This window comes from Ciconia boyciana, chromosome 18 (assembly GCF_034638445.1).
Source record: "Ciconia boyciana chromosome 18, ASM3463844v1, whole genome shotgun sequence".
NCBI lineage: Eukaryota > Metazoa > Chordata > Aves > Ciconiiformes > Ciconiidae > Ciconia > Ciconia boyciana.
This window is the reverse complement of record NC_132951.1, coordinates 13,022,484-13,037,184: the sequence shown is the minus strand read 5'-3', so window position 1 is coordinate 13,037,184 and position 14,701 is coordinate 13,022,484. Positions and strand designations below refer to the sequence as shown.

At 46.6% G+C, this 14,701-nt stretch overlaps 3 protein-coding genes across 3 annotated transcripts in view; 1 reads left to right on the top strand and 2 right to left on the bottom strand.

The window, feature by feature from the left end:
- LOC140661321 (kelch-like protein 13) overlaps positions 1-4,770 on the bottom strand; it is a 6,281-nt gene extending 1,511 nt beyond the window's left edge. The window contains exons 1-3 of the mRNA XM_072883270.1: positions 3,672-4,770; positions 2,166-2,418; positions 99-259 (exon numbers count right to left, since the gene is read on the bottom strand). Of these exons, the coding sequence (XP_072739371.1) occupies positions 99-259; positions 2,166-2,418; positions 3,672-4,730 (1,473 nt within the window). The 5' untranslated portion in view covers positions 4,731-4,770. The remainder of the gene's footprint in view (positions 1-98; positions 260-2,165; positions 2,419-3,671) is intronic.
- DPP7 (dipeptidyl peptidase 7) overlaps positions 1-8,779 on the top strand; it is a 24,831-nt gene extending 16,052 nt beyond the window's left edge. Inside the window, exons 9-13 of the mRNA XM_072883271.1 lie at positions 5,730-5,848; positions 5,932-6,088; positions 6,407-6,471; positions 7,334-7,404; positions 7,957-8,779. Coding sequence (XP_072739372.1) covers positions 5,730-5,848; positions 5,932-6,088; positions 6,407-6,471; positions 7,334-7,404; positions 7,957-8,098 — 554 coding nt within the window. The 3' untranslated portion in view covers positions 8,099-8,779. The remainder of the gene's footprint in view (positions 1-5,729; positions 5,849-5,931; positions 6,089-6,406; positions 6,472-7,333; positions 7,405-7,956) is intronic.
- MAN1B1 (mannosidase alpha class 1B member 1) overlaps positions 8,775-14,701 on the bottom strand; it is a 26,081-nt gene continuing 20,154 nt past the window's right edge. The window contains exon 13 of the mRNA XM_072883269.1: positions 8,775-14,656. Within this exon, the coding sequence (XP_072739370.1) occupies positions 14,453-14,656 (204 nt within the window). The 3' untranslated portion in view covers positions 8,775-14,452. The remainder of the gene's footprint in view (positions 14,657-14,701) is intronic.

The following is a 14,701-nucleotide window of genomic DNA, read 5'->3' as shown; positions in this document are numbered from 1 at the left end:
GTTACTGGTCAACCTGTTGGAATAAAACAGTCAGGGCCTAGCAATACAGAGACCCCATCTTGGATCAGATTTGGGATTAGAAGAGCAAAGGAACTTACTCCTTTTAGTGTCCTTCCTCCAATGCAAAAGATCCTGTCCTTGACTGTAGCCATCCCGTGATCACAGCGGGTAAAAGCCATGGCACTGTTGCCAATCCAGCGTCGGAGGCGAGGGAGGTAGCTGTAAGTGTCTCGTAAGGTTTTACCCCCAGAGAAGCCCCCTAGAAGGAAAGCAGAAGCCTTGAAAACCTATCCATCATCCTCTCTAACATCCAGCAAGCCTTCTGCAAACATCAGCAAAGCTGATTTTTTTTTTTTTCTTTAAAATACCGAAGAAGCTCAGGTTTAAAATTTCACACCATTCTGCAGAGCTGATGCAGTGTGAAATTTAAAACCTGAGCTTCTTAGGTATTTTAAAGGGGGTGGGGGGGGAACAAACAAACCAGTTCTAGCTCTTTCTGTAAATAGTTTTCCACAAAAGATTTTTGAATAAAGCTCTTGTTACACTTGAAATACCACCAGGAACAGCTTTAACTGGGGAATCTGCTTCCAGCACGCACAGTCACAGAATGGTGGTTTGAAAGAAAAGCATTCAAAGCTCTTTGAACTTTGGATCTTCAACAGAAGGTCAGAGCCAATCTGCCAGTGCTGTTGTCAACTTTTTCTCTTTACTAGGCACTCACTTGTGTATTTCAGGGGTGCATTATAAAAAGCTTCTTGCAGAAGGAACATGCCGCTGTGGGAAGGGTAAATGCCTCCAGCTGCCTGCCTGTTGAATTCCAGCCTGCAGAGTCTTTGCAAACAAGGAAGATGGTATTTCAGGTTGGCCATAAGCCCCAGCTCATTTGGGCTTTGATGCTTTCTGTGCGTGGACACTTTGCATGGAGCTTGTGTTTAAATCTTGTACCGAAGTAATGCTCTTAATTTTTCAGTTTGCTTGGGTAGGGCTGTAGGCTGGCCAAATCAAATTTGCAGTTATCCCACTAGTTTAGAAGGAAAGGAATGCTACAGGTAGGTAAGATCTTATACCCAAGGGGTATAGTGTTATCCAGCCTAGATCACTATGGTATGTTTGAAGCTCTGTGAGGCAGTTTTGTCCTTGCTCTCTGGTAGGAATCAAGACCAACAGAGGTTAAATGAGCTGCCTGTGGCACTGTGGGCCAGCTGAGTCAAAGCAGGGACTTGAACCTGAGCTTCAGCCACTCCCCCAGCTGAAGCATTTTCCTTCCTTTCCAGACATCTGCGCTGCCAGTGCAGGAGCCCTGCTGTCAGCAGGGTACATGTCTGGGTAGGACAGCCCGTGTGCTGCCTTCCCTGCCCTTGGGCCTCAGGTGTACAGCCCATCACAGAGAAAGGCCTTTCATTGCAACTGGGCAATTGAAGTTAATCTGGACTAGGTCAGTACAGTGATCCCAGATAGCCATAACTGGTTTGTGAAGCAGGGAGCCTACAGTGATGGCAGACTGGCCCAGGACTTTTAACTGCAGAGGCAGTAACACAAACAACCCAGTGATTTTCCTAGGACAAACCAAAGCTTATCTTTCAAGTCCAAATTAGTAGCTACAAAAGCTAAAGATCCTACAACAATATCCTGAAGTGTTTAAATCCATGCTGCTTTATTGTTAAACATCCTGCACCACCTACCAAAGATCCCTGTAAAGACTGAGGATCCCTTGCGGGGCAAGAGCTGTACCGGCTCAGTGGGTAAGAAGGTAAAAGCCTGCATTATACTTCTTTTTGTACAGCTTACCAAAGCAGCACAGTAGGGTTAGTCCCACATCTTCCATTCAGATTAATACCAGGGTTTAATCCCATCCCCAACAGTATGGCAGCCTGCTCCTGGTTTACCTTTTCAGACAGCAAAGCTTTGGGTTTTAGCCAGGATTGCAAGGTCAACAGTGAGGAGGGGTGTTGATTGCAAGCAGATGACATCACTTTTAATGTCTTGGAAAGAAAATAATTCTTGCCCTTCAGGAGGGCAGTGAGGCTGTGCTAACACAGCGGGAGAGGGACACTGGAGCTGTGGGTGTTATTGGTGTGGGTGCAGGCTTAGACTGTGACATTAAGATGCCAGCAAAAATCAACAAAACTATATGAAAATATGCTGCTTTCTACTAGCTCTATTACCTGAAATATAGAGGATTCCCTTGTGGGTTGTGCCTGCATGATCAGCAATAGGCATGGGGAAAGGAGCTGCAAACTCCCACTTGTTGTCAGCGGGCTGGTACAATTCCACGGTGCGGGTGAGGGTCCCCAGCAGTGTCCCACCACCCACGGCAAAGATGCGATCAGACAGTACATCTGCGTGGAATCGTGTCCGCCTCTCCAGCATGCTGGCAACCTGGAGCCAGGAAGTGTTGCGGGGATCAAATCGGAAAACCTAGAATCACAGCAGATGGGTGATGGTTAGCAGAAGGCGGGTGGCTGGCTTGCGTCTCCTGTGGCTTCAAGAACTGATAAACATTTTCCCTGGGCTGAGGAAGGCTTTATAAAGGCTCAACTTCCAGTGCCAGCCAGCTGATACAGCAGTACCTCCCTAGTGGAGCTGGAGGCTCAGTTATGGCCTTTCTGTGGGGGTCTGGGAACAGGTTGTGCTCAGCTTGCAGCAAGCAGGAGGTGAGACGTATTGGCTTTGTTTCAAACACCAGCTAGCATGCATCAACTGAAAACTCTTTCAGTGAGATTTAAACAAGCATATTTTGTATCTCTGCTACTGTTTGAGTGTATAGTAAAGACAGCAGCTGAGCTTTGCCCGCTGTTCTCGCCCAGGAGAAGGCAGGAGTGGGTTCCCCTCCCCTCATCCCTGGTGGCATAGGGGCACAGCACCTCTGCTAGGCTTCCACTTACATCTTGTTCAGCAGTAAATATCTCCCCAAGTTTGTTTTGTCACTCCTGGTTAGAAAGCCCAGGTCACTGAGCAAGGGCAGTATCTGCAGAACCACATGCAGTGAGTGCTGGGCTTGGGCTGTAGCCCAGCAGCCAGTGCCATGGTCCTGCTGCTTCAGCATCCTCGGCTCCTGAGCTGTATCCTGCCTTCAAGGCAGTGGAAGAGAGTTGCTGTTTGCAGTGGCACTGCTGAACTAAGCACAATGCTGAAATAAGCCCCCTGGGAGCATGGGAAAGAAAAACATGCCGGTTTTTTTAGCAAGCTCGCTGAAGCCATCTAGGAAAACATGAAATCCTGCACAAGTCTTTACTCTCCAGGCAGAAGGGGAAGGTCCTGGGAGCTAAAGCAGATTTGCCTTTCAAGGGCAAAACCAAGGAAGAGCAGTTCTCAAGTAAAGTGGTAGGCTTTAACCATGCCTCCTGAACGTGAGTCCCATGGCAGCAACAATGGGGACAGGGGTAGCATTCATGGGGTTGCTTGATTGACTGACGTGGACCTGGCTGAACCTGCACTGTGGGAGGCGTGTACAGATTAGGATGACAATTTACAGCAGGAGCAAGGTGAGACCAGGGCAGGACCTGATTGCTTCCCAGAGAGTTTGGAAGCTGTATTCCTAAGGGCTTTCAGTACTGCACAGAGCGCTAAGAAATATGTACAGGTGGGAGATCTGTGGTGGGCAAGGGGAATGACTCCCTCCCTTCCTCACCCAGCCATTTTTCCAAGGCAAAAGGTTTCTTGTGTCTTACCTCATTTGACGGCTGCTTTCCCATGGGATCAAATTTGCACTGTCCCCCGATGACAAAGAGGAAGTCATTGATGATGGCGACACAGTGGTTGTACACTGGCACACAGAGGTCCCCAACCTTGTGCCAGGTGCTGCAGCTCTGGTCTGCAGCCCACATCTCTCTGCACACGCAGTTGTCAGTGGTTCTGCCACCAGTGACAAGCAGCACGGTGGAACCAGAGCGGAGGCTCGTGCTCTGGGTCTGCAGGACTGGCTGAGCATACAGCTGGGAGTGGTAATTCAGAGCCTCCTGCAGGTACCTGTGGCAGCCTGAATCCAGCCTCATAAGAGGCATTTCCTGGACATATCTCTGCAGATCCCGTAAAGGAATGAGAGGGAATCTTATGTACCTTAAAATATCTGCTGCATCTTTCAGCCGTGTGCGGTTGTGCTGCAGCCAGCTCACAGCGGCTCTGAACAGCTCCAGCTCGCTGCATCCCTCGGTGTCGGTCCTGTCTAAAATTTCACAAAGGGTTCCTCGGTCCAGGTCTTTCAGGCACTGAGGATCAGCCAGGATCTGTTTGTAATGCTGCCCTACGTAGCACATGGCTTTCTGTCTCAGCTCTGTTGGGCCGAGTTTTTTAGCAATGTTAAGAACATCCATGCAGTTCTCACAGTTCAAGCAACCCTCCAGAAAGCGAAAGCACAGCTGGATCACCTCCCGAACCAGGAGGGTTTCTGCAGCTTTGAAGGTCTCCTCGATATTCTGTAATGAGAGGTCTAGTTTGTTGGAGTAAATGAAGTTGAGAACATTCCTCAGCCCAGCAGCACTGACGGCTTTCAGCCGGACGTTACCATCCGGGCTCCCCGCTCTTTTCAAGTTTCCGACAAACAGGATCTTGCAGTAATTACTTGCTGACGCTAAAATGATCTTGTGGGCTGGAAAGCAAACCCCTTCTGCCTCCAGTGTCACGTCACACAGTGCGCTCTGTGAGCGAAGGCTGCTGAGCCCTTCCAGGAGTTTCGCCAGGTAGGTGTCTGACACAAGCCTCGCCGTGCTGGCCTGCGAGCTGAGCAGCATTGCTCTGAAAGGTGCGTAGCCCTGGAGCAGGCCCAGGACTCTTTGCTGCACGCACTCAGTGTATCTCCTGGGCAGTCTTCTACAGCCGAACCAGTGGTTTCATGTTTTGAGGGAGCTGAGGCTGTGCTGCCCGCACCACAGAGCCATCCAAAAGGCAGTAGCTGCAGCAGCCTCCCTCTTCAATGGCCTCTGCCCGGTTCTTTGCAGGCGCAGAGTGCCGTGTGCCTTGCAGAGCCGCGTGGGGCCGTTTGCAATTGGAGCTGTTGGTGCTGGTTATCACACAAACCCCACAGTGTTTGTGAGTTTTGCCTGTGGGCTGTGACACTGGCATCAGCAGACGGCCACCAGCGTAGCTGCATTCCTCCTCCTCGCTATCTGATAACTACCCATCCGCACAAAAAAGCAGCTCATTCTTCGGCAGCTCCCCAGCTATGTTTCGCTCGGCCGCCTGGTCAGGTGCTCTTTCATCTGGGCAAGCCTGCACATGCCAATCTTCCCTTCTTGAACAACAGTCAAACAAAATCCTGTCTGTGACGTGCTACCCTTGGCCCTCAGACTAAATTCGATGCATTCAGGCGACAGCTACTTTCAGGGAGAGCGTGAGAAGGTCTCAGCAGTTGTCCCCCATTCAGTTTGAAGCATTCAACTAATGTCCTGTACACAGCCTGCTCCTGCGTGTGTTAGGGAGTGGGGGCTAGGGCTCTCCCAAGGACTAGTGAGCCAGTCGCGTGGCTTTTGGCACGAGCAGAGACAGCAGAGAGCACCTGGGAGCCTCTTCCTCCCCATGGGTACAGCAGAAGCAACAGGTATCACGCAGCCAGGCTCGTAACCTAACACTGGTGCAGACCCTGCTAGCTCTGCCCCAGCCTTACGCACTTGCCCAGCTGGGATAGCTACCCCTCTGCTTGGTCTTGGCCGTGAGGCTCGTGTGGGAGGCAGTGGGTGAGACAGCAGAGACATACTGACAGGTTAGCTTTGTGCTGTGTTCCCACCTGGCAGGGGTGTTTTACAACTCCTCCGGCTCGGCGCAGTGTTACGACATATACCAGCTGTACCAATCCTGCGCTGACCCCACGGGCTGCGGCATCGGCTCAGACGCCGAGGCCTGGGACTACCAGGTAAGGTGTTGGCAACACCAACAGGTTTCAGCTGCTGCCCTGGTTATTCCCCCACCCCACGACAGCTCTTGTACCTCTCTTAGGTTTGCACCGAGATCAACTTAGCTTTCAACAGCAACAATGTGACTGACATGTTCCCTGAGATGCCCTTCACGGAGGCCATGCGAGAGCAGTACTGTTGGAGCAAATGGCATGTGAGGCCACGAGCACGCTGGCTGCAGACAAACTTTTGGGGAGGAGGTGAGTTGTGCTGGCTGCTTGTCCCTTTGCATTACCCTGGAGCTGTCTGCCTGTGTCCCCCCCGCCCCACTGAGCTCCATGGGGACAGGCACAGCGCACTAACAAGTCCTGGCAGAAGGTCACAGCCTTGTGCTGACTTGAGCCAAACAGACCTTTCTGTACCTCCTTGAGACAGAAGTGGAAAAACTAAAAACTGCCAAGAATTTGTTTTATTCTCCTGTGTTTTCTGTTCTTGGCCATGTTTGCTGCAGTAGCCAAACACATTTGGGTAAATGGACAGGAAGGAGGCCTCTCAAATATCATCTCTCTGAATTTCAGACCTGAAAAGTGCAAGCAACATCATTTTTTCAAATGGAGACTTGGACCCATGGGCTGGAGGTGGGGTAAGCACGTGCACTCCTGCACACCGAGCACAGAGAGCAGCCTTTCCAGGTGATACACCGCCCCCCTCTCCCTTTCAGAGCAGCACTGGTGATTCATCTTTAGCCCATTTGAGTTTCTGCAAGCAGCTGTTTTATGCTGAACCATTCAGGAGCCTCCGGACATTAAAGATGGACACATTGAACAGTGTCTATCATCAGCCAGGAACACTGATGCTGCAAAGGTGGCTTCACTAGTGCAGACGCAGCAGGAGCCTCCGTACCCAACACCCAGGGTCTGAACCACAACCTGTTGTGTTTCTGTGTCAAAACTTGGTCTCAATGCTGACAGCCAAGTGCTCCTTGCTATCATCTCCAGTCTCAGCATACTTTGTGAGACCAAGCGGTTGCTGTAAGCAGCCACTTGAACCAGGACATATTTTGGCTTAGGTTCAACAAAACTTCAGAGTGGTGGCAGAGCTCTAGTTTAAAACTTAAAAACAAAAATGACCCAGAACTGAATTTTGAGTTAGTTTGAGCTTCTGATTGTAATGCAGGAGTTCCTTGTTTTAGGCTGGCTTGGCAATCCCAGCTTCAAGAGGAACAGGCTGCTTAGGGTGCATGGGCCCAAAGGAGCCTGTTACTTCAAACCGTCTGTACTGGAATAGGCTGACAGTTTTCACCTTGGGGGAAGCCTTCACTTCACTTGAGACAGACAATTTGGCTCATTAGGACTGTTAGCCATGCACACAATATCAGCTGTACCAAGGATCTCTTCCCATGCTCTTCCTCAGTCCTGCCCAGCTCATCTTCCAGTTTTCAGAACTGATGTCCAGTTCTGCCCAGTAACTTGGTGAGAGCTTGTCTCTGCTTCTTTTCCTTCCAGATAAATAGCAGCCTCAGTCCTTCACTAATTGCACTGACCATTAAAGGAGGCGCTCATCACCTAGATCTCCGGTAAGTACTGAACTCTCCTTTGACTGACAAAATCCTACTGCCCTGGATGATTGATCTTAGCTAGCCACAGTCCGAAGAACCAGGAGATACTTTACTTAAAGAGGACTGGATACCAGACTGTTGCCACCTAACTGTGGAAGAGCAATCCTCTTCCCCAGTGCAGGGCTCTTCCAGCCTTCAGGGAAGCCAGGCTGTGCAGAACTCGGCACTAAGCTCACGTACTTTCATTAGAACATGTTCTTGCACAGGGATTGGCACAAGTGTGTGATAGCCTGTAGCAATCAGTCATGTGAAGTAGTCCAGCATCTTGTGGCATTAGCCATTGGCCTTCAGGCCTGGAGCAGCGAGGGCAGCAGCCACTGATGCAAGGGAGAGCTCAGGGCTCTCAAGCCTGCCTCCCAACTTCCTGGGGGGTGTGACTTGTTTTCCAGGGCATAAATATGAAGTACAAAACAGATAATCTGTCCTTCAGTTCCCTGGCTTGTCTTTCCCTGTGCAAGAGGCAAAGAGCTGCTGCCCACTGACTAGCGCACACTGCTCTGCTTTCTCTAGAGGACACAATCCAGCTGACCCCCCGTCTGTCACAGAGGCACGCAAGCTTGAAGCGAGCATCATCAATGGCTGGGTGAAATCTGCAGCGATGGAAAGAGCATGGGAGAAGCGCTTGGGAGCTTCAGCAGGCGGGTGGCTGTGAATACATCCATCCCCACAGCCTCCAGCGGGGGTGCGAGGCTGCCACCAGGATACAAAAAGACAGCAGCCTGTTGAGCTGTGCCTGTGCTGTTTGGGAAGGTGTTACCTCCTCTGCCATGACGGTGGAAATTCACCTTTCTGAAGTGTCCCACCTGCCCCTAATCAAGCATCAAAAGAAAAGCAAAAGGCCAAATCACTGACTGAAGCCAAAACCACATTGTGTGGGTTTCACGCTCACCTGTTCAGAATGGGAAGACATTATAAAGGGTGGAAATAATAAAAGCTTGCCTGGAAGGCCCAAGAATCATCACTGTCCTGAATGGTTGCAGGAGGCACCTTAAGGTTGAAGCTAACTTATTTTTAAACAAAAAGTAAACATTAGATGACTAGTGGAAAAGCAGAGGTATGGTCATTACTTACACAGGTTCACAGAGGCCTCCACTAGTGACCAGTTACATAAAAAGACTGTCTGCCTCATCCAGTGCTGTGGGCGTGGGGGTTTTTTGTTTGGTTTTGGTTTTAATTTGCGCGAGAGATCTCCAGTTGTTGAGCTGGAGATTTACACAAAGTAATCCTGGTGTGTACTGCTGTCACTCAAGAGCTGCGTATTAGTGACCAGTAAAGCACACTTCCGCTTGAGACACCTTCCGATCTTTTTAAAATAAATTACAAGTTTATTAAAGCGTGTGATATAATTTCATGGCTTGGTAGTATAACCAAAGAAGATAAAAAAGGATTCTTCTCACCTTCCCAGGTGCAGTAAACTCATCTTTGCACATAAACAGGTGGATTCTTACCTACTGGAATTACTACACACCAATAAATACTAGCATAACTGCAAAAATATTAAATCCGGGTAATCAGTTGGATGCCTCCATTGATCCATTTGCAATGATTTTATGAGTTAGTGGAGAAGCCTCCCGGGTCATCAAAGGTTTACATGGGCAAAGTCAAAGCATTGCTTCAGCTTCTGTTACACTGCTCAAACACAACACTTTGTGTTAAGTATTTGTCCTGCTGGGTCCTCCCTGCCGTCACAGTACAAGTGGTTCCCAGAGCTACGATGTCAGTCACTGATGTTATTTCACAAGATTCAGGTGCTGACAAAAGGGTTTTTTTGCATATGACCTGCTTCCCTCTTCCTTGTTCTTAAGCTCAAAAGGCCAAAGCTTCTGCTCCCCAGCCCCCGCTGAGGAGTACGGGAAGAGCAGGAACAGATAAAGTCCATTTATTGGACCTGTCGGATATGTACAAATGAAGGACAACATATGGAAGACCCCATTAGTCAAACTCCAGCTCCCAAAGAAAACTGTTTTAAGACTGTTAGTGGAACTACATCCTCAATAAGACCTGTATCTTTTTCATTTGTGCTGATGAAAACCTCTACAGCTCTGCTAAGACCTGTCAACGTTCCTTTTGCTCATACTGAACTCAGGCTTCAGGTTTGTGGCTGACGATGGCCTGTACAACGCTGCCACTTGCAGCCTTACTGAGATGCCAGCATCTGGTATTCACCCTCCATGCTCACAGACCCCCCCGACTTTTCTGAATTTAGATTCGCTGTACCCTGGGACTAGCACCACATTTAAAAAAGCAGACAGCAGTGGATGTGTCTGCAGAGAGGATTACCTCTTGCTTATATTACCTTTGTAACAGCATCCTTAGCTCCCAGCAAGCAGGCACTCTAAACCAACCCAGCAGTGCATTAAAGCAGCCAAGTTCAGTACGAGTCTTTTGCAAAGTAATCTGCAAGTTACCACCTTTGTCCAGTGGCTTGTTTTGTGCCTTTGAGTGAACAGAGGCCCAGGTGTCTTTTGACCTTCCAGAAGGATAAGAGTTCTTTAATCCTCTTATAATGGACTACACTGATCTCTTACTTTCCTCTTGCAGATAGTACTTGCCCCAAAGGAATCCACATAGTGTGAGGGGCACAAATGGTTTGCTTTATATGGAAGGATGAACTAAAAACTTTCAGATGCTATGGCAAAGGGATAAATAAGATATACATGGACTTCCATACAGATGATAGATGAGCAGCGCTAAAAATAATTACAAAAACAGGCATCAGAATCTGAGGCAGAAGTCTGAAGCCAGTGCCACAAAACATCCATAATGTTTTGAAGCTTTGGGCAAGGAAGAATGGGATCTAACCGGAAAACCCTGGTTGTGTGGTGCTCTCCGAGCTAAAGGGAAGAGCCCAACAGCAGCAGTCACCACTCATCGCAGGAACATTGCTTGTGGCTGAACTTCAGGGAACACAAAAGGAAAACGGAGTGCAAGCAGAGAGTAAGTGACCCAGAGCACCATCCTTGGGTGGAGCCCCCATGCTGGTTTAAGACCTGTACCAGTGGGGTTGTTGAGAAAAGGCTTACTTATTGTATCATCATGTACCAGCATGAGGAGTATGACCAAGATGGGTCAACAGTAAGAAGCGTCTTTCTGGTCACATGGCTTTAAGTCAGAGCTTGAAAACCAATCATGCAAATCAGCAGGTTTTCCTGGCAATCACCAGTCATCTATTTCTGAAGAACTCAGGGTTGGTTTTTAGTGGAAGCTGAGGCCTCCAGACTTTGACAGTAAGATCTAGCAATACTTCAGAGACAACAAACCCGAAGCCATCCTTCCCGAGTTGAAAGTCAGGAAACTCTTAACCCTTCTGTTGAAGCAACAAGCTTGCCAGACAGCATCACGGAGCTACCCTGACATGTCATTTTTACTGGTCTTGTTAAATATACCGAGTGTGGCACTAGAAATCAGGAGCTGAATTGCCTGTAGGGTTATTTCTAGGAGTGCACAGCTGAAGGAAAGTAGTCTTAAAGGGCAAGAGAAATTCACAAAACTGTGTAAACATGTTAGTTGCAAAAACCTATCCTGTCTGCATCCCTCACCACTGCAATGTCACACTGGTATACAATAGGAAACAAAGCAGATTCTTTGCCTAGTATTTGGAGGAGTAAATACAGCTGTATCTGAGCTTGGCATGTAATGTTGAGAATCTTGTAAGGGAAAGCCATATGAAACATGGAGGGGCCCCTGTCAGCCAATACCATGGACCTTGCAAAACTGCCAGTTTCTAAGACCTGTAGTGAGACTTCTCAAACAGTTCAGAGATTAGATGCTAACTGTGGCCCCATCCATCTATTCCAGTTTCTTTGAGCAAACACATATGTATTTTTTTCTGAGGTGTGGCTTAAAGCCCAGAGCATGAGACTTCCAAGTCCTTCAGCTGTGCAGCACTCCGTGGCTGTGCCCATAACCATTTCTGTTTCTCAGTGAAAGCATAAGTGAACAGTATAGCTGAGTGGGGCTGGGTTTTTTTTTGTTTTACTTTAATTAGGCAAGGCACTTAAGCTCTTGGGGAGAAACCAAGGCAGCTCGTTGTGCAAAATGACAGGATCACTGGCTGAAGAGATGGCCTTTCCACAACATTCAACTTACGCATCAGAAGCGTACCAGTACATTGAAACACCAAATGGATTACAGACCCTGCAGTTAAGGCTTCGGTTCAAAGAACCACAGAGTACTCTAAAGAAAACTTTTCAAAGATGTGCAAAGCTTCTGTTGTGCTGGGGGAGCACATAGCGGAATTGAGATGGGCTGTGAAGCTCAGAGACTAATCTGACACAACATATTATGTTAAGTAAAAATAAATAAGCAATTAAAGGGACCTTTGCAAAAGAACAGGAAGAAGCAGATGAGCTTCTATCAGATCATCTAGGTTTGTGCCATTTCACATGTGACATAGGAGTCTGAAACAAGCATTTGTTCTCCAAGGCAGAGAGAGCTGAACAATCTTAGTCTCAGATTTAAAGGATGAGGACAGTAAAGCCACACTTTGCAAAGAGATTCAGTTTCCCAGGAAGAATTAGGTAGAAAGAAATCAGTTGGACCAACAGGCTCAGCTAAAAGACAAGAAGTGTGTTTGGAAAAGTGACAATTTATTCTTCTCTCCTTCAGTTTATTATGAAATGGAACTCTCAAGCCAATCATAAGGCAAAAAAATTGTAACACAGACTCCCACGGTCCCATTTGTGTTCGATTATATTAAGACTAGTATAAGACTTCAACAAGAGAAGATTTTTGGTGAGCATTTATACGTATTCCACTTTCTAAGAAATCTCTTTGTTTCCTCAGTAGGGCTGCCGTATAGGTGAAATGCCACATTCTGGAAGTATTACAGTCCATAGCAAAGTCATTAATTAAGGGTTTAATACTAGCTTCAATCAAAGGCACAAGGCCAAAGCAACACAAATCAGTAGGGCCCAGGTAGTGTCACTGAATTTATCTTTTTTTTTTTTTTTTAAATATCCAGTTTTAAGCCTTCAGCTTTTAGCCAAAGCTCAGCTCCTCAGAAACACAAACCTGCTACACAAACAAAAACACTGAAGGTGTTTCCTCCCACATTTCAACAGCATTTTCCTTCTTCGCTGTTCTATGTCAAAGAAAACAAGTCTTGGGAGCAAATGTGCAAAGGCTACAGCTACTGGATTCTGCTGCACACGTAAGTGAGAAACTAATTTCCAAGGTTACTGGTGGCATGTGAACTGGAGGAGCATTAACATTCTGCACAAACTTGTCATGTCTTGCAAATCCCAGGGTCCCTTTGATGACAGAAGAAGGTAATTTAAATAATTTGTAAAATTTCTCAATTTCCATAAGCCTTCATTAGTACATGGAATGATAAATATTCTTTTAAAGAGTTAAATAGTGGTCCCAAGGGTAACTTCTGACTCCAGCAAACAGAATTGATCAGCATAAAACAAATAAAGATGCATCTTACTTTACAAATCAAAGGTTACAAATACTATAAAATACACATACCCCCCTCAGCCACTGGAAAATTAACCATTACAGTCAGGTTTAATTAGTTCCGCTTAGCAGCCCTAGATTTAGAGGGGACTGTACCTCACTGTCGCTACCACGCACCTGCGTACTTCCCACCACTCCCATTAATGTGAGGGGAAAGGACATTTTGGTGAGAACAACCTCTTTAAGAAATATGAACAAGAACATTTCTGAGAACGTGTCTGCGAATACAGGACTGTCCAAGTAGCTACAAAACCAAAAGGAAAAGCACTATAGAAAGCTGATTGCCAAATTCATGTTTTAAAATCTACTTGCATGTATAAAAATGAAAGATCCCAGGGCTCCTGTAAGATTCTTAAAAAAACCTGGGTCTGCTTTGTCTTCAAGCAACTGAACAGATTTCACTAATTCTATTGGGACCAGGAATTGTTGTAATACATTTAGACCGTCTGCTTTTAATACTACTAATGAAAATACTTCTACCCAAAGTAGTCCTAAGGAAAAAAAAAATTGAAAATTTCTCCACAGTCCAAAAAATTATGAATAACATGAACTTTGCTGTAGAGTTGTAAGCTTGTTTTGAGTCAACAAGCACCTTACAATGCAATATCTGGACAGGAAGGGATGGAAGGAGGCTGACTTAGAATTATACCTAATGTGCTCACAAGCTTTCCCAGTGCCCAACCTCAGAAAGCAGCTTTCAGTCAGAATACCTGAGTCTAACTGATGCAAATAATATATAAAATGCATGTGTAGTTTCACTTGCGTTTCACATTATCTCCTGCATTCCTGCAGATAAGTTAAAAAACTGCAATACCTCTACAAAATTATATACCACTTTGAGCCAAACCAGCAGCAAATTCTCTTCCATCATTCATTTCAGCCACAGCTTGAACAGATTGTTCAAAGTGCTCTATAAAACTAAGACACTGTACAATAGATGCTTTGCTGCCACTTCCTTCTTCTAACGTGATGCAGCATAGCTCGGTAGTTTGGAATGAGATCAGAGTATCAGTAGCAATACTGACAGCTTTGCTTCTACCTGGGACAACATTACAGTTCTTTGTTCATTCCACTTACCACCTGAAACACTATACATTCTTATGAAGGAATGGCGCTGTAACTGAGTGTTTCAGTGAATCCAGAATAAACTAGAAACCTGTAGGCTTATTCCTTCTCTCCAGGGACAATCCTGTGCTGTAAGACAACTTGCTGCATTCCCGATATTTAATGAGCATTTAGTAAGACTGACATAAGTGAGTTCTGGTTCACCAGAGCCCCGGGAACATCATGGTCCACACTACAATTATTCTCTGAACCTCATCATCAATACCAGGAAAACCAGCTTAGTATGGCACAGCTTGTCCATCCCTGAATGAGGGATTAGATTTAAGACTGACATGACTTCTGCATACCAGAGATGCTTTCCCAAAGGTTTTGTTTGTTTTAAGCCAAAAAAGGTGCAATATAGCATCTCTCCTCAAACCCTGAAAAGTAAAGTGACTTGAAGACAAAAATGCCACCATTGGAAGGTCTACTGACACCCAGTCTATGCTGGCACCCAGATAGGGAGTGGATGAGCTTCTGTGTTAAAGACGTATTTGTCAAGGTTGATTAAGTCTATGTCGTCTGAAAACAGCAGAAACATGTATTTGAGTGTTTCCCCAAGGAAGAAGCTCTCCATCTTATCTCGTGGCTCTGGATTACTGGGATTCTGGACGTTGTTAATGGAAGTATAACCACCTGTAGGAACCTGTGCCAAAAAAAAAACCAAACAGAAATTTTGTATATTTCGATA